The 18,733-nt window shown below is 43.9% G+C and overlaps 2 protein-coding genes across 8 annotated transcripts in view; one reads left to right on the forward strand and one right to left on the reverse strand.

The window, feature by feature from the left end:
• Window positions 1-17,290, reverse strand: part of DDIAS (DNA damage induced apoptosis suppressor) — a 36,036-nt gene extending 18,746 nt beyond the window's left edge. The window contains exon 1 of the mRNA XM_080641960.1: window positions 16,801-17,290. Coding sequence (XP_080498086.1) covers window positions 16,801-16,817 — 17 coding nt within the window. The 5' untranslated portion in view covers window positions 16,818-17,290. The remainder of the gene's footprint in view (window positions 1-16,800) is intronic.
• Window positions 17,291-17,335: 45 nt separating this feature from the next.
• PRCP (prolylcarboxypeptidase) overlaps window positions 17,336-18,733 on the forward strand; it is a 69,582-nt gene continuing 68,184 nt past the window's right edge. Inside the window, exons 1-2 of one of the 7 annotated variants that reach the window (XM_080641966.1) lie at window positions 17,336-17,410; window positions 18,506-18,685. In XM_080641966.1, the coding sequence (XP_080498092.1) occupies window positions 18,521-18,685 (165 nt within the window). In that variant the 5' untranslated portion in view covers window positions 17,336-17,410; window positions 18,506-18,520. Of the gene's footprint in view, window positions 17,446-17,481; window positions 17,607-18,505; window positions 18,686-18,733 lie in introns of those variants that run through there. The other 6 variants (XM_080641965.1, XM_080641961.1, XM_080641963.1 and 3 more) reach the window with 6 other exon arrangements.

An 18,733-nucleotide genomic window follows, 5' to 3' on the forward strand; every position in this document is an offset into this window, starting at 1 on the left:
TTAGTGTAATTATAGTATAAAATAAATGTCTCTGCACATGTTCAAGATAAAGCTGTATCAATAAATTTTCATTTGTTAACACATGGCAAAAGCTTTCATTTTCTGAGTATGGGTGGAACTGTTTCTGAGACTGGCATCCACAAATTTTGACAAAGTAAAAGTCATAATTAAAAATCATAATAGAAAATTTTAGGCATAACTCTTCATGGGATTATCAGAAATTTAGAAATGTGGTGACGATGAAGAGAGATCTTAAAGTGGAACTAATCCTGCCCATCAATCAAAATGACATTTCTATGAAAATAAAATCTTGCCACCTAAGGCAGTATGCTAGAAACTTGAAAAGATGAAAGATAAATCTATAATAATAAAAGCGTAATATGCTAATTAGATTTGGATGTCCTTCTAGATGAAGCCAGGGGCTGCAAGGAAAGCCAGGTCCCGGGTGCCTGCCGGTGGCTGGAGGGAAACCCAGGTCCCTAGTGCCAGAGGGAAGCTGGTGGCGGCAGCCAGGGGAAGGAAGGCCTACTCTTGCACGAATTTCGTGCATTGGGTCTCTATTAGATTTATATAAATCCCTGAGCTACCTTATTAAAGGGAGCAGAAAAAAAGCTAATGCTGTCTAATTCTTTGTTGTTATCCTTACTTTGGGGTCCTTAAATATGTAAGACTAGTGAGGTTCTACCAAAAGCACATTTGTATCCCTAGACTTGGTTTTCATTTTAGACCAGATGGCAATCTCTAAGGACAAGGTAGAGAAGGTGATATAGGATCAAGGGGAAGGCAAAAAGAAGGGCCACAAAAAAAGCATCTGCCTTCTACTTCTCCTGTAAAATCCAGTTTAGGGTGTAGGGTGTAACACAATGGCACACCTACCTGTAAGCTACAGGACATAACACAGAGCAAAGCTCCCTCCTGAAAATGTCATCTCTTACCTGTTTAAAATCCTGCTATTTAGAATGAAGCATCAATTCCTTCCAATGGCCTATGATCACTTAGCTCCATCTCCTTGACTTCACCTTGATCACTGTACTTCAAGCCACACTAGCCTTCTTTCTGCTCAAGTACACCAAATGGTTTCTCTTCTCAGGCTTTTGTGCGTACATTTCTCTGTGCCTAAATCCCTAAAATGTTCTTCCCTTAGTTCTTCAAATAGCTGGTTCACTCCCATCCTTCCATCTTTAACTCTAATGTTAACCCCTTTAGAGAGCCCCACTTTATCTCAAGTACACCTCTTAGTTTCTGTGATATGTATCACCCATTTTATTTTTCCATGGTGATAATCATACTCGTGACATAAGCAACCATGAGAATGTATCTATTCTACATATGCATTGTATACTGATTTTTGTTTGTTCTTCCCCTGCTATCTGAAAGTTTCATAAAGACAGGGACCTGGTCTATCCTGTGCTCCACTATATCCCCAGTGCTTAGCACACAGTGAATTCACTATATTCAGTGAATACATGAAAAACTATAAGCAGAATCATGCAATTTAAGAAAATTTTATAATATGCCATATAATAGGATTTTTTTCCTTTTCATTGAAAGCTCTCTTTTTCAAAGCCTTTCTCTATTAACAAAAAGAATTTTTCTTTTTCTCCACATCTTATACTACTGTACTTCTATAGTCTTACATGTTTTTTTTCTCTCTTCTATTTGGTTTATTCTCCCCAATGTGTTCTCTCTTGAGTCTCTCTTCCTTGTTCTTTATGTGCTAGTAACTTATAAATAGTAATAGTAATCTGAATTGTGTTCCTTGTTCCCTTCCTCACCTTCAAACACTCCCTTACGGCAATACGTTTCACATTTCTTTGTGTGTGTGTTCTTTTCCCCCAACTCCTCCCTCTGTTTAAAATGTTCTTTCACTCTCCTTACTAAGGCTTATTCTTCTTTAAAATTCTTTTCAGGGCCCTTCTTCTCCTGGAAGCTTTCCCACGTTTAGTAATCCTACTTTTATTTATTTATTTAAAATATATTTTTATTGATTTCAGAGAAGAAGAGAGAGGGAGAGAGAGATAGAAACATCAATGATGAGAGAAAAATCATTGATCAGCTGCCTCCTGCACACCCTGTACTGGGGATTGAGTCCGCAAACTGGGCACGTGCCCTGGACTGGAATTGAACCTAGGACCCTTCAGTACACAGGCTGACGCTCTATCCACTGAGTCAAACCAGCTAGGGTTAATCCTACTTTTTAATTTACCACTTACCAACTTATAGTAAATTTGTGTGCTTTTTAAAATGTTTTTTTCTTCTTTTAAATACTCACCCAAGGACATTTTCATTGATTTTTAGAGAGAGGGAATGGGAAAGGTGGGAGAAGGGGAGAGAGAGACACATACACAGAGACAGAGAAACTTCAATCGGTTTCCTCTCCCATGAGCTCCAACTGGGGCTGGGGATTGAACCCACAACCTAGGCATGTGCCTTGACTGGGAATCAAACCCAGGACCTTTCAGTGTATGGGAAGACACTCCTGCCGACTGAGCCATAGTACCCAGGGCAAAAACTTGTTTAATATGTGTTTTTCAGGAACCAGAGTAAGGACTGTCTTTTTATATCCCCATGCCTAATTTAAAACTTGTCAATCTGAACTTTAGTTATTAAATTTTTTCCTGATTTTCAGTTTTCCTCTTCTTGAGTCAGTTCCAACATATATCATTCAATATAAAACACAATTTTACCAAATCACAAAACAATTTTATATGTATATACTAGAGGCCCGATGCACGAAGATTCATGCAAGAATGGGCCTTCCTTTCCCTGGCTGCCGGCACTGCCTTCGCTCTGGCTGGAGCCACCTTTCCACGCTGCCCAGAGGCCTCAAGCAGCTGGGGTGGTCTGAAAGCCTGCGTCCCACCCCGCCCCCGGCCACTCTGCGCCTGCGTATGCAAATTAACCCAACGTCTTTGTTGGGTTAATTTGCATACTCACTCCTGATTGGCTGGTGGGTGTCATGAAGATACGGTCAATGTGCATCTTACTCTTTTATTAGTGTAGATATATTACAGTACACAGAGTAGTTTCATATATGGTGCCTTAATTAAAACTTATTTTAACCATTACTTACATTTTATCCTTTTTGGATTTATTTTCTTTAATTATGGTCATATGAGCAGAGATGATTTTATTTAGAGTTCTAAAATAAAATCTTATATTGTACCAAAACTATATTGGCATGCATCAAATCATATTCTTCACAAAACTATTATCAAATTCAAATTTTAGGAGATGGATTAAACCTGTATGATGACTAGGACACTGTGCCAAGTGTTGTGGGGAAATTTAAAAAATAAGATACTTCCTGTCCTAAAATGTTCACTGTTTAACTGGGCAGACAACTTACCAATAAATGAAAAACATATAAGCAGAAATATTTGGGAATTAATTTCTAAGTTAAATGTATAAGAACTAATTGCTATATTTTTAAAGGAAGGTTGTCTTTAAGGATTTACTGCACTCTAGTGGATAAAATAAGTATGTCTAGAAAATCATGACTAGCAAATTTGAGAACTGAAGTGAAAAAGGTCATCAAATATTTGTGTTTCACCTTGTAAACCCCAGAAAATTGCAAAAAAAACTTCCAATTCATTGTCTGGTGGACAAAAATATAATACTATCGTTTTAGATAGTTACTGTTAGTTATTCTTTGCTGTTTCCATAGTGTTTCCTTTATGATACTTGTCATCTAGTTTGCTTTGTCTCTCTCACTCTCCTGCTTGACTTGCAGTATAGTGAATCCATGTTTGATGCATAACTGAATGAAGCATTGGGAATGAGTAAATATTAAAGTTAGGCAAGCACAATGACAGACTTAACAATTTCATATGTGGTATTTCTTGCAATTTATCTTTCTTCTTGATTTTATTAGGAAGGTTGGTGATACAGTATTACATTTATTTCAGCTCCATCACAGTCAGCAAACCATATTCCTGTGGGAGGCTGAGTAGGGGTGGTGTGGTAGGAGCGTGGAGCAGGTGCACGGGGGCTGCAGCAGAACAAGGCTAATGTATGAGGCACTTGAATTCTTGGTTTAAAACCCCTTTATCTTGTTTCAGCTATCAACTTACCATCAGCCACAAATCAACTGGGAGAAAGGGAGGCTCAAAGGATGAAAGACAAGTGCTTTCACTGGGCACCAGAGAATAATGCCAGTGTACTGAGGAAACACATTTACATTACTTACCCTAAGGAACAGAATGTGGTACAGAATAAAAGTGCTAAGAAAATCCTGAACTAGAGGCAAAGAATTTCCAATTAAATAAATCTCTAAAAAGCAAGGTATACAATTATATCTAGTAGAGCTTTATTCTGTTATAATCATTTGCTAATTTTGTTACTTTTCTTCATTTTTTAAAAAGAAAGTTAATCAATTAATCCTCAATTTCTTATACCTACTTGTACTTTCAATGTAACTTTGTCCCATTACGATCAGGAAATCCTTTTACTATATATTTTGGGGGAATAAATTCCCATTTACTTAGCAAATTCACAGAAACAGGGGTAGAGAAAGTTCCAAGGGACAGGTAGCTAATCATTGCTTTAGAGAATAAGCTACCTTTCCATGCTGGTCTGTAGCTTTTGACCCTCTCCGCCAACTCCCAGGTCTGATGACTTTTACTTATTGATTTCAGAGAGAGAAGAAGGGAGAGAGAGAAACATCAATTTGTTGTTCCACTTATTTATGCATTCATTGGTTGATTCTTGTATGTGTCCTGACTGGAGAGAACCCACAATCTTGATGTATGGGGATGCTCTCTAACCAACTGAACAACTTGGCCAGTCTCGGGTCTGATGAATTTTGATAAAAGAAAAAGCTTGTTTCTCTTCCTAAAATGCTGAAATTTGTTTGTTGTTTTTTTCTGATTTTGAGCAAGAAAGGAATGGCAATTAAACTTAAGTAAGCCTAATTGTCTTAAATCTCTTCTATTGTTTATGGCTTTATTTTTAATTATACCGGTAATTTGTCATTTTGTTTATCTTCCATTTAAACTGCCAAATATGTTCACATGCCTGAATTTTCTACAATATCATTAACAAAAAGACTTAAAATAATAAACACTGCATTTAGAAATGTCTTCCTTCCACATTTTAATGAATGCCCAGTATATAATATTAATTTATGGTCACATAGCTTTGAAGTTTCTTATCTCTCTGGACTGTCAGGAAAAATGTAGAACTTAACAGGGCACCAACTCATCTGGCCCACATGTGAAACTGAAAAAGCTTCAGATTATTATGAAACAAATTAATTACCAGAAAACCAGTGCATACCTTAGGAAGAAATGGAGTTATTAATGTATTATCATATGTAATTATATCATTAATGTAACCCTTTTTTACATGGTCAATCATTAATTCCAACACTGATGTATCCATATTTGTAGCAGTTAGATCCTGTTTTATGTTAATAAAATGGCCCTATGGCTCTTAACTACTCATTATAAGACACATATTTATTTATTTTTATTGATTGTAGAGAGGGTAAGAGGGAGAGAAAGAGAAACAGAGATATGAGAGAAACATCGTTGGGTTGCCTCCTCTACCCTCCCCCATTGGGGACCGAACCTGCAACCTGGGTATGTGCCCCATCCAGGAATCCAACCGGTGACCTTCTTGTGAACAGGACAACCGAGCCATACCGGCCAGGGCTAAGACACATATTTTTCACCCTGGGGCCAGGAATAAGTTCCAGTTTATCACAAGAGCTTACTCAAGTTCAAATAGCACTTTGGATTCCCCACACATTAAAGGGTCATGATACTCAGGACTTTTGCTACTGTAGGGCATTGCTCTGAAATCAGGAAGTCCATACACTGGTATAAAGGTGTGTGCACCACAGGAAGTGCTATAGCAGCAGGGGACAGCAATCTGCCCCACATTTCTAGGGTTTGTACTCCAGTCTGGCCAGGACAATCCCAATTTATGCCTTTCCCAATTTAATTACTAATAGTCCCCTTCTCTTCTACTACCACTTTAAATGGCTCTTGATTTGGGCTCTGAATTACATGGTCCCTCTATGGTGTCTGTCAGTGTGACTGCTTAGGAGAGGGTCTCAGCATCAGCCACACACTCTTCACCTCCCTGCAACAATATGGGTTTTATGCTGAGTCCAGATATCTCACCCCTTCCTTATTGTGAAAATCATTTTGGGGAGGGGAGGCTTTGTTTTCCTTTTTGGCCAGTTGGCCAGAGTGTTTAATAACTTTAGACTTCAAAGAAAAATAATCTCTGTCCACTTTTCTATCTAGAAACCTCCCTGAAAAAACCTGATGATTCAAATAAATGAGTAACTGGTAAATATCTGGAACTTCACCTCCAAACAGAATTTAAACCTTTTCCCTGGCTGGGTGGCTCAGTTGGTTGGAGCATCCTTCCATACACCAAAAAGTTTGTGGGTTTGACTCCTGGTGGGGGCACATATCTAGATTTCAGGTTCCATCCGGCGTAAGAGTGATAGAGGAGGCAACTGATTGATGTTTCTCTCTCCCCCTTCCTCTTTCTCTAAAATCAATAAACCTATCTCCAGGTGAGGATTAAATAGATAAATAAATAAATAAGCAAACCTTAAATTCTCAGAGCCAAAAAATAAAATTTTATTTCTCACTCCCTATGCTCATGACAACGTGTGAATACTTCTTTGCTTTCTATAACCAAAGGGTCCTTATGATGAACTTCTCAAACCAGTAACATCCTGGTCAAAAGTAGCTTGATCATGCCACAATCAGCAACAGAAACAGCAAGCAGCTTTTATTTATTTTTTTGAACATGTCCTTAGGGAACTGGTCGGTAAGATGCGCTCACAAAAGATAGTCCCACAAAATATAGTCCCACAAAAGATAGTCCCACGTAAAGTGCTCACTTAAATTGGGCCTGGAGGACATGTTCCAGGGGAAACTGGTCCAGAAAAAATGCTCATGTGAAAACAGAGTGGAGAAAGTGTTTACAGAACTCTAGCCAGCTGAGTGCACCCCTTACCACAGGCATCCCCTCTGATCCTCAGATGGAGAAATTGCCTCCAAGTCTCACCTTGCTCCTTACCCCATGCACCCCCACTACCTCTCACACACAGCCTGGCTAGAAGTGGATGGAGCAACTGCATTTAGGTCTCTTGTCATCCTTTTCCCCAAGCAGCCTGGCCTACTGTCCATCACAGACTAAACTAAATCTGAGATGAAGAATTTGACTCCAGGTCCCTCCTCAACCTTGACCTCAGGACACCCTCTGTCCATCAGATACTTGGTGGAGCCGGAAAAACCCCCATCAGCTCCAGGTCTCTCCTCAACTGTTTTCCCAGGCACTCTTCTGCCCATCACATGCTGGGCTGGTGTCAGGATGAATTATTTGCCTTCAGGTCTTGCCCTTTTACCCTGGACAACCTGGCTAGAGCCAAAATGCAGAATTCAGCTTAAGGACTCTCCTGGCCCGTTAATCTCAAGACACCCTTGGCCCTTCACATTATGGCTGGAGCCAGGAGAGAAAATTTGCCTCCAGGTTTCTCTTTGTCTTTTAACCTATGAACCCAGGACATAAAGCCACACACAAAGACTCCAGACCCTAGACACATAGCTAAATAGATTTGACACCAGACCACAGACCCAGGGGATGGAATGCAGATCCATAACCAAGACTGCATAGCCAGACTTCAGAGTTGGAGCCGGACAATGGACCCCAGTTGCCGCCAGACGCAGAGGCTGAACCAGATCCTCATGATGTAAAGAGACTCATGACTCAATAAAGAAATATCATGACTCTCTAAGTCAACGCAGCTAGCTTCACAAATGTAGAAGAGAGGAAAATAACTCAAAGCACTTCTAAATTCTACCAAACGCTGCAGAAATAGACCAGGAAGGCAGAGAGAATGAACAAAAATAATGCTTACCTTTGCTGGCAGATGTTCATGATCCTTCAGGTGCAGCAATTTCCAGAAGTTAGCAGTGTCCCTGACATTAATTTCATATGACTGGTTCATCAGTACTGTGGATTTTAAAAAAAAAATTTTTTTCCTGCCCTAGCTGGTTTGGTTTAGTGGATAGAGCATCGGCCTGCAGACTGAAGGGTCCCGGGCTCAATTATAGTCAAGGGCACATGCCCAAGTTGTGGGCTTGATCCCCAGTGTGGGGCGTGCAGGAGGAATTCATTGATGTTTCTATCTCTCTCTCCCTGTCCCTTCCTCTCTGAAATCAATAAAAATATATTAAAAAATGTTTTTTCCTCACACTTTGTAAGTTCTAATAGCTGGGCTAATAATCAAATTAGCATACTTAGATTAACAAGCAATTCGAAGTTTAATACTTGCGAAGGGGAATTTGCATACAAATGAATAGCAAAAACAATGAGGTAATATTGGGTATACAGGACATTTTGGAAATGGGGGAACAGGGTCTTAAACTTTAGGTAAAATTGGCTATAAGCAGGTAATTTTAAAAAAGTGGAACATACATGGCAGGATACTTTTTTTAAGGCAACCCCCAACGCAGTAGCACATGGGGCGAGAGAGATAAGAAGGTCAACAAACTCCTGCTTAGAGTCTGAGTTTCTAAAGCTAAAGTGATTATGCTAACGTTTTCTTCCTAAACCAGATTTTTCTAACTAAATATCTTAGGAAAAAATGAGATGAGAACCATAGGTTCTTTCTCAGTCTTTTGTTTCTTAACAACCAGCTTAAAATCAACACGCCAAGCGCAAAACTTTGGCCCTCTTCATCCCCACCTTTGAAACTTTAAATAAAAGTTTTACATCCACAAGCCAAATTACTAGATTGTTCCATATTTCACTGATATAATCACTCAGTCCTGAGAATAACTTAGTTTAGTTAAACTGTTAAAACTTTATTTCAGGAAACGGTGATGTTGATGTACTCCCAAAATTTACCTACTATTAAGTGTCTGGTTATTTGCTTATATGGGAAAAGAACAAACTTCCCTCTAACCTCAAGATTCTATTTCCTGATCTAATAAAATATATATGATGTCTCATATATATTAGCATCAGAAAATAACCAAATTGAAGACATACATATGTAAGAAAACCTCACATACATGAGAGAGTCAGAGACTCCAAATGCAGAAGAGGATCAGAGATAGAAAGGAAACTTGAGTATATGAGAAATTCTGAGCTAGGGATGATGTAAGGTGCCTTCACAGTGCCCTTGCAAAATGGTAAGAGGCTTAGTAAAAGGTGCTATTCCCAAGATGTACACTAGATGGCAGCAAAAAAGGGACTATTTACTGGTGGCCTCAACTCAGATGTTATTCCAAAGATGCACACTAGCTGGCAGTATGCATCAGTGTTGAAAAAGGACCCACTCTGAGAGTAGAGGGTCCACTCACATCAGCTCTGGGTCATGTTGGGAAAATTATTTAAAGTCCTGTAATATGAGCTCAGTTCTGGGTCCTGTGACTGGACAGAGGTCCCTCTCTGAGACAATAGTGGTTCCTGTCAAACCAGCTCTTGGTCTTGTTAGTTTGATAAAAGTCCCACCTGAGAGAATAGTGGATCCTGTCATATGAGCTTTGGATCCTGCTACTATGGGAAGGAGTCCTACCTGAGAGAGTAGTGGGTCCTGCCACATACGCTTTGGGACCTACTATTATGGGCATATGAGACATTCTGAGGTAGGGATGATATAAGGTGCTTTGAGGAATTCATAGGGTCCTTGCAAAATGATAGGAGCAGATGATTAGTGAATAAGTATCTAGTCCCAAGAAGTACACTAGATGACAGCAGGGAAGAGCACTTCCTGGCAGTGTGCATCTGAGTGTATGGAGCTCTTCCACTCTGAGAGCAAGGAGGTCCTGCCACATCAGCTCTGGATTCTCTGAATGTTGGGAGGGGTCCTACCTGAGAGTAGGGAGTCCTGTCATGTCAGCTCTGAGTTCTGTGAGTGTGGGGTGAGTTCTCTCATGAAAGAGTTGGGGGATCCTTACACATCAGCCCTGGGTCTATTTAGTGTGGAACGTGGAGCCACCTGAGAGTATGGGGTCCTCTGACATCATCTCTGGATCCTGTGAGTGTGGGGAGGAGCCCAACCTGAAAGGGTGGGGGATCTTGTGACATTAGCCCTGAGTTCTATAAGTGTGGAGAGGGTCATACAAGAGAATGGAGAGTCCAGTCACTATAGCTCTTGGTCCTCTGAGTGTTGTGAGGGGTCTCACCCTGTAGAAGTTGTGTGTTCTGTTACATGAGCTCTGTATTCTGTAATTGTGAGGAAAGGTCTGTCCCTGCGACTTGGGGATCATGTCACATCACCTCTGGTTTTTGTGAGTGAGGGGCAGGGTCTTTCCCTGAGATAGCAGGAGACCCAGTCACATCAGCTCTGGGTCCGGTGAGTGTGGAAATTAGGTCCTTTTCTGAAAGAGTTGGGAGTCATGTCATATCAGCTCTGGGTCCTATGATGGTGGACTGGGGTCATACCTGAGACAGTAGGGGATCTGATAACTTCACAAATAATATTTACAACTATTTTAAAAAATGATCAGGCCCTGACCGGTTTGGCTCAGAGCGTCGGACTGTGAACTGAAGGGTTCCAGGTTCAATTCCTGTCAAGGGCATGTACCTTGGTTGCGGGTACATCCCCAGTAGGGGGTGTGCAGGAGGCAGCTGATCGATGTTTCTAACTCTCCATCCCTCTCCCTTCCTCTCTGTAAAAAAATCAATAAAATATATTTAAAAAAAAAATGATCAGAGGGGAGAAATCACATAAGAGTGTTTTATGGAATAAACACCTAACCATGGAATACAAATAGGAATTAAGGTGTTATTTAATGGTTTCCTTCAGGGGCACAGTGTTGGTCTAATTTTTCTAAAGGCAGTCATAAGATGTCCCTGAAAAATGATTTACTAAACTCATATGAAAACTCTAGAAAGGGAAGAGAGAGGCCGGCAGGAGATGGAAAATAAATAGACAAAAAACAAAGAGACAAAACCTCTTTTGTCTAGAGAAATATTGGTGAATAATATTTTGAAACATTATTCAGGAAAATCTTAGTGAGTACAATACAATTTGTCCACTGCATTTACGATAGTGTTAACATAAGAAACATTCAAACCTGTGAAGAATTTTTCTGAGTTTATTTGAGCCAAAGTGTTGACAATTGTTGGGAAGCAGAATCTCAATGGATTGAGATAATGCTCCAGAGAATGGCAGTTTTGCACCTTGTTTTATACATTACAATCAAAAGAGGAGATGTAAGTGGGTTACATGAAATCCACTGGTGACAGATTAGAGAGGTGGGAGAAAGCAAATCAGGGAAACCTCTGGGATTGGATAAAAAGTAAAATGATAGACACATACTCCTTTTACTTAGGCGAATGCAGAATAGTAACAGTCAACAATCCTATCTAATAAAAGAGTAATATGCAAATTGACCATCACTCCAACACACAAGATAGCTGCCTCCATGTGGACACAAGATGGCCTCCACAAGATGGCCAGCAGGGGAGGGCAGTTGGGAGGGATCAGGCCTGCAAGGGAGGGCAGTTGGGGGCGATCAAGCCTGCAGGGGAGGGCAGTTAGGGGTGACCAGGCCGGCAGAGGAGGGAAGTTGGGGGCGACCGGGCCTGCAGGGAAGGGCAGTTGGGGGGGACCCAGGCCTGCAAGGGAAAGCAGTTGGGGGGAGGGACCAGGCCTGCAGGGAAGGGCAGTTAGGGGTGACCAGGCCGGCAGAGGAGGGAAGTTGGGGGCGACCAGGCCTGCAGGGAAGGGCAGTTGGGGGGGAACCAGGCCTGCAAGGGAAAGCAGTTGGGGGGAGGGACCAGGCCTGCAGGGAAGGGCAGTTAGGGGTGACCAGGCCTGCAGGGGAGGGCAGTTAGGGGCAAACAGGCTGGCAGGGGAGCAGTTAGGGGCAAACAGGCTGGCAGGGGAGCAGTTAGGCATCAATCAGGCTGGCAGGAGAGTGGTTAGGGGATGATCAGGCTGGCAGGCAGAAGCGGTTAGGGGCAATGAGGAAGGCAGGCAGGCAAGCAGTTGGGAGCCAGCAGTCCTAAATTGTGAGAGGGATGTCCGACTGCCCGTTTAGGCCCGATCCTACTGGGATTGGACATCCCTCGAGGGGTCCCAGATTGGAGAGGGTACAGATTGGCGAGGGTGCAGTTTGGGCTGAGGGACACACACCCCTGTGCACGAATTTCGTGCACCGGGCCTCTAGTTAAGTCAATAATAATGAGAAGATTTGTGGTCTCCGCAGAGTGGTGCCTGTGCTTTGAGGGGTCCAGAAAAAGGAAAATTACTTTGACATTCCAACTATATGTTACCGTAGATGCAAAAAGACAGTAGGTTCAGTTAAGGTAAAGACTGACCTTTGTCAGGGAAGATACCAGCCTAGGATATGAGTATCCACCATAAATTGCTTTTTAATTTTAAAAGTTTTAATTTCAGACCATCCTTTGTAGTTACTTTAGGTCTCTGAGTTTGCAAGGCTTCCACGCAGTCAGGTTAGCATGTGGCCCCTTTTCGTCCACAACAGGTAAAGTACTACTCTAGGGATAGGGAAGGGAACAGGGTTACAGACAGAAAAAACAGGCTTGTGTTCAAGGAATTTATAATCCATTGGCTAAGGCAATGTATAATTGTCAATGAAGTGACACAAAGGTGCACACAATATTTGCAAGCTCCAGACTTCCATATCTCTACTGCTCATCTGAGAGCCAACAGTATTTGGATGTCTCATACACATCTCAAGTTTTAATAGGTAAAATACCTGAATTCTTGGTTTCCTTTCAAAGGGAGATGGTGCATTTGAAGAACTCAAAAAGACATTTTGTATGGCTGGGACCTAGGGCTAGAGTGGTGAAAAACAAAGCAGGAGAGGTGGGCAAAGGCTTGACAAGAAGGGTCTTGTAACTTTCTCCATTTCAGTAAATGGCACTACTCTCCATCAGTAACTCTGGCCAGAAAGGTAGGAGTCATCTTTCATTCCTCTGTTTGCCTCAAGTCGCACAATACACCCGTAGGTAAATGCTTGAGTCTATTTCCTTATCTAAAAACCATCATTCACTTCTCCCTTCCCCCTGCCCAATCCCACCTTAAGCTGCCACCACTTTAATGCAAACAACCATTATCTCCTGCTTATGTTGCTCCATTAACATCCTAAGTAAGGGGTCCTCAAACTTTTTATTTTTATTTATTTATCTATTTTTTTATTTTTTTTGGTCCTCAAACTTTTTATTTTTTATTTTTATTTATTTTTTTTATTTTTATTTTTTTTAAATATATTTTATTGATTTTCACAGAGAGGAAGGGAGAGGGATAGAGAGCCAGAAACATCGATGAGAGAGAAACATCGATCAGCTGCCTCCTGCACACCTCCTACTGGGGATGTGCCCGCAACCAAGGTACATGCCCTTGACCGGAATCGAACCTGGGACCTGTCAGTCCGCAGGCCGATGCTCTATCCACTGAGCCAAACCGGTTTCGGCTGTCCTCAAACTTTTTAAATAGGGGGCCAGTTCACTGTCCCTCAGACCGTTGGAGGGCCAGACTATAGTTAAAAAAAAAACAACTATGAACAAATTCCTATGCGCACTGCAGGCCTGGGACAAGTCAGCTGCTAAGCAGGACAGGCAGTGGCACCCGGCGGGCCGGATAAATGTCCGGATAAATGTCCTTGGTGGGCCGCATGTGGCCCGCGTGCCGTAGTTTGAGGACGCCTGTCCTAAGTGGTCTGATCCCTGCCAATCTCTCCAGACTCATCTCATACAACTGTTCTTTCTGAATATATTCCAGCAACATTGGTCTTTTCTTAGGTTCTTGAACACAAAGATGCCACTCTTTTTGGCCTCAGGGCCATTGTACAATCTATTCACTCTGGAATGTTCTTCCTTTCCTGTTCAATGCCTAGATTACTCTCATCTCATAGGCCTCAATTTAAGTGTCAACTTCTCAGAGGCCTTCTGAGACCAACCTGATTCAGATAGGCTACCTTGTTATTCCTCTAAAGTCCAGAAGGTTTAAATTTTATTAGGGCAGGAATCTATCTTGTTAACTATTGTAATCCCAGTACCTCGCAGTTGTTGGCACAGAGGAGAGAATCACTTAAAAATTATCAGCAGAGGAGGATCCAAGATGGCGGCGTAGGTAAACACCTAAACTGCTGCCTCGCACAACAATTTCAAAACTACAACTAAAAGACAAAACGTCTATCTCCCAGAACCACGGGAAAGCTGGCTGAGTGGAAGTTCTACAACTAGAAGGAAAGAGCAAACAGCATAGAGAGGTGCACAAGCGCTGAAAAGCTGAGGTACGGAGGTGCGCGAATCGGGCTGGCAACGGGTGTCTGGGAGTGCTGCTTTTTTCAACCCGAAGGGAGACAAGCTCCCAATTACTTCAAACTCCAGTTTCTGGGGAGACGCGGGGAACTCAAACTCCTACGGGGAGAAGCTGGACTGTCTGCCGTGGGGTCAGAAAGTGAGGGTGGCTTGCTTGCAGGGCTGCGCGCAGGAATAATTGTTTACTGCACTGGGGCACAGGACGCGGGGACACGGTCGGAGACACAGAGCCACAGAGCCGGCTTACTGGCAGCCATCGCTGTTTGCCATGCCCTAGCCTAGTCATGCCCTGAGACCCCGCCCCGCACAATCTACAAACCCACCCAAGCTCCAAGCAGCGGCGTTAGCATATGAATGACCTGCCCTATCGCAGCTTAACCTAGCAAACTTGCAGCCCAGGTCAGACAGCTCCAAATCATCCAAACCCCAAGCAAAGAGGAGAAAACTGTAGTTCTCGCTGTAGCTCCTGCTGGGTGGCCTCAGACAGTAGCTGACCTGCACCTCATTAGAGATCCAGAAGCCAGTGTACCTAGTGGTCAGTGTGAGACACCAGATTTCAAATCCTCACATCCATAAGAGACACATTCAAGAGGTAGACTCAGTGAGCACCAAAGCCCCACTGAAACAAGTCCTGCACCATAAGCGTGTCTCCAGCACAGCAGTTCTTCCATTATAGACACAGCGGGTCCTCACAGCCAATTGGCCTGGAGGTCAATTCCTCCCAGTGTACCAACAGCAATCAAGACTTAACTACACCAAGACTTTGCACTCAGCAGACAAAGGGGTGTACCAAAGGCGTCCACCTCAGGTGATTGGGGAGGCTGAGCTACTGGACCCTATAGGTCACCTACCACACAAAGCCACTCCATCAACACAGGGAAGCAACAAAATGCAGAGACAAAGAAACATGTCACGAATGAAAGAAATGGAGGAAAGCAAACTACTGGACGACATAGAGTTCAGAACCACATTTATAAGGTTACTCAAGAATCTTCTAAATACCTCTGAGGAACTTAGTGAGACCTTTAAGGATCTTAATGAGAATGCCAAAAAAATGGAAAAGGACCAGTCAGAAATTAAGCATACACTGTCTGAAATAAAGAATATACAGAAACTCAACTGTAGATCAACGTACCCCAAGAATCAAACCAAAGATCTGAAATATGAGGAAACAAAAAGCACCCAACCAGAAAAACAAAAAGAAAAAAGAATCCAAAAATATGAAGATAATGTAAGAAGCCTCTGGGACAACTTTAAGCGTACCAACATCCGAATTTTTGGGGTGCCAGAAGAAGACAGAGAGCAAAATATTGAAAACCTATTAGAAGAAATAATGACAGAAAACTTTCCCTACCTGGTGAAAGAAATAGACTTACAAGTTCAGGAAGCTCACAGAACCCCATACAAGAGGAATCCAAAGAGGACCACACCAAGACACATCATAATTAAAATGCCAAGGGCAAAAGACAAAGAGAGAATCTTGAAAGCAGCAAGAGAAAAACGGTTAGTTACCTACAAGGGAGCACCCATACGACTGTCAGCTGATTTCTCGGCAGAAACTATGCAGGCCAGAGGGAGTGGCAAGAAATATTCAAAGTGATGAACAGCAAGAACCTACAACCAAGATTACTCTACCCAGCAAAGCTATCATTCAGAGTTGAAGGTCAGATAAAGAGCTTCACAGACAAGAAAAAGCTAAAGGAGTTCATCACCACCAAACCAGGATTACATGAAATGCTGAAGGGTATTCTTTAAGAAGAGGAAGAAGAAGAAAAAGGTAAAGATAAAAATTATGAATAACAAAACGACATCAAATACATACCTACCAACAAGTGAATCTAAAAATCAAGTGAATAAAAAATCTGAATAACAGAATAGACTGGTGAATATAATAGAATCAGGGACATAGAAAGGGAGTGGACTGACAATTCTCAGGAGGAAGGGGGTGTGAGGGGTGCAGGAAGAGATTGGACAAAAATCTTACACCTATGGATGAAGACGGGGGGGGGGGGGGCGGGTAAGGGCATGGGGTGGGGTGGGGAATCAGGTGGAGGGGAGCTACGGGGGAAAAAAAAAGAGGAACACCTGTAATAATCTGAACAATAAAGATTTATTTAAAAAAATTATCAGCAGAATGAATAACTAACTGGAGGTGAGGGAGATGGTGCATTTGAAGAACTCAGAAAGACATTCTGTATGGCTGGGACCTAGGGCTAGAGTGGTGAAAAACAAAGCAGGAGAGGTGGGCAAAGGCCCGACGAGAAGGGCTCCGTAAGCCATGTTATGGAGTTTAGATTTACATCTGAGGGAAGACTGGAGCGACTGAAAGGTTTTAAATGGGAAGTGCCGGGACCAGATCTGCGCTTTACCAGCCTGGCAACGTGGAGCCTGGCTTGGAAGGAAACAAGACTGAAAGGAGGAGAACCAGCTGGGAGGCTTCTGTCATAGTGACTGGCTACATGTGAGCGATAGGAAGGAATCTAGAAAACTTGCACGTTTCTGGTTTGAGCGCACCGCTCAGTTACTCACTTTTCCCTCTGGGCCATCAAAGCAGTTTGGAAAAGACACCTTTGCAGCACGTATTACTTTCGGCGCAGCAGCCAGCTGTGTATGTATCTCCGAGCACCTCCAAAGCTGCAGTGTCCCATTGTCCTTTCTGTATTTCCAGTTCCAGATGCTCATCCGTGTCTAGCTCGATAGCACAGTAAGTAAATGCTCCATAAACGCCGGCCCAGCGATGGCAAGAGCACGGTCTAAAATGAAAATGACCGCCCTTTTAAAGAAGAGGCTAACTCCTGGAAAAACAACAAAGAATGCTCTGAGTCTCATTCATACTGATTCATAATGTTAAGGGGGTTCGTTAGGAGTTTCGGGGTCTCGCCTTCCCCGACAACCTCTCCCCGCAGCCTCTCACCGCAGGCCGAGGACCCGGACCCAGAGCCTGCCCGGGCAACACTCCCTACGGCAGGCAGAGCCGACTCCAATCGAACCTCCCGCGCCCTCTTCCGCCGGAAGTGACGCTTCAGCCGTGGTTCCTGCGAGCCAATCAGAATACGGCGCCGCCGGGGGTGGAGATTAACCAGGATATGCTGTGAACGTTTGGGAACGACCATTTTCGTCAAACTGGGAGTAGAGGCAGGTTTGACGATTTTTTCCCCGGCTGGCGGAGCAGTGGTACTGCCTGTAAAGTGGGCGCGGCGCGGAGCCTGCTGGGCAAGGGGATGCCATGGGGGAGGAGGGGGGTGGAGCCCCTCGGACTGGGCTTCAGCGTGGTGACTGCCGGAGGGTGAACGCTGGGTGAAGAAGGGGTTGGTGGAGCCGCGAAGTCCGAAGGGGTATCTGCCCTAGGGGATGACACGGCCCGAGGATGGGGACAGAAACGGGTGGCAGCGGGAGGCGGGAGGCGGGAGGCGGGAGAGGAGCGTAAACGGAAGAAGGGAGCAGGACCAAGCGGGATTTGGGGGCTATGTGGGCCTCAGGCGACCTCTCTGAAGGGATGGGTGGTGTGGGCTGCGCGGAGGTTTGGGTTGACCCACGGATAGGGCCCCGCAGGAGGTGGTTAGACTTACTGGAGGTGGAGTCGGGGAGCCAGGTGGAGCGGTCTGAGAAGCCGTGCTCCACTTCTGAGTGACCCAGTGCAAGCCCCGCACCTGTCTGAACCTGTTTGTGTAAATGGGAACAACAGTCATACACACGAAAAGATTTCCGTGATAGTTGAGGTAGAGGAGATGATGTGTGTGCTACATTATGCCCAGCTGACATAGTGACATGTAGTGAACGATCCATAAATTGTCACGGTAGCTATTATTACCAGTATATTGGATTTAGGGAGGGCAAGCGGTGTGGCAATGCAAGTAAGACGGACAGGGTAGGGATTGGAGGTGACGATAAGGCGAGAATATAGGGTGACCAGGCGGAAAGGGGGCGATATAGGTAAGGATGGGAGTCCGCGGTCAGGTAGTTTGGGGCCCTGGGATGATGAGAGCAGATTTGTAGTGTCACCGAAAGGAGGGTGGACTCTAAAGTGGAGATGGCACGTGAGGGAAATGAAATGTGTGGCGCCCTTGGGGCGGGGGCGGTGTGACTCGGGTGATCTGGGTTAGGCCGGGTTGCAGATGGGCCGGGCGACTTTGGGTTTCCCGGGGGAGGAGCCCATTGGTAGCGGGCGGAGCTGCGGGCTGGGCTCCGCTCTGGCTACGCGCATCTGCTGGTCTACCTCCCACCCGCACTGCAGCCGCCAGCCTGAGCCATGGGGTGCCTCGTCCTGCTTCTACTCCTGGCTTTCCTGATGCCCGGGCTCGCCATCCCCGTGCCGCCAGCACTAAAGGCCCTCAGCAACCTGCACTTGTCCACCAGCTTTACATCACGCCCCTCTGTAGTCACGAAGTACTCGATTCACTACTTTGAACAGAAGGTAAGGCTGGGTAAGGGGCTATGAAAGGACTGGGGCTTCGCGGTCTCC

This window comes from Plecotus auritus (genome assembly GCF_963455305.1).
Source record: "Plecotus auritus genome assembly, chromosome: 9".
NCBI classification, from domain to species: Eukaryota; Metazoa; Chordata; class Mammalia; order Chiroptera; family Vespertilionidae; genus Plecotus; species Plecotus auritus.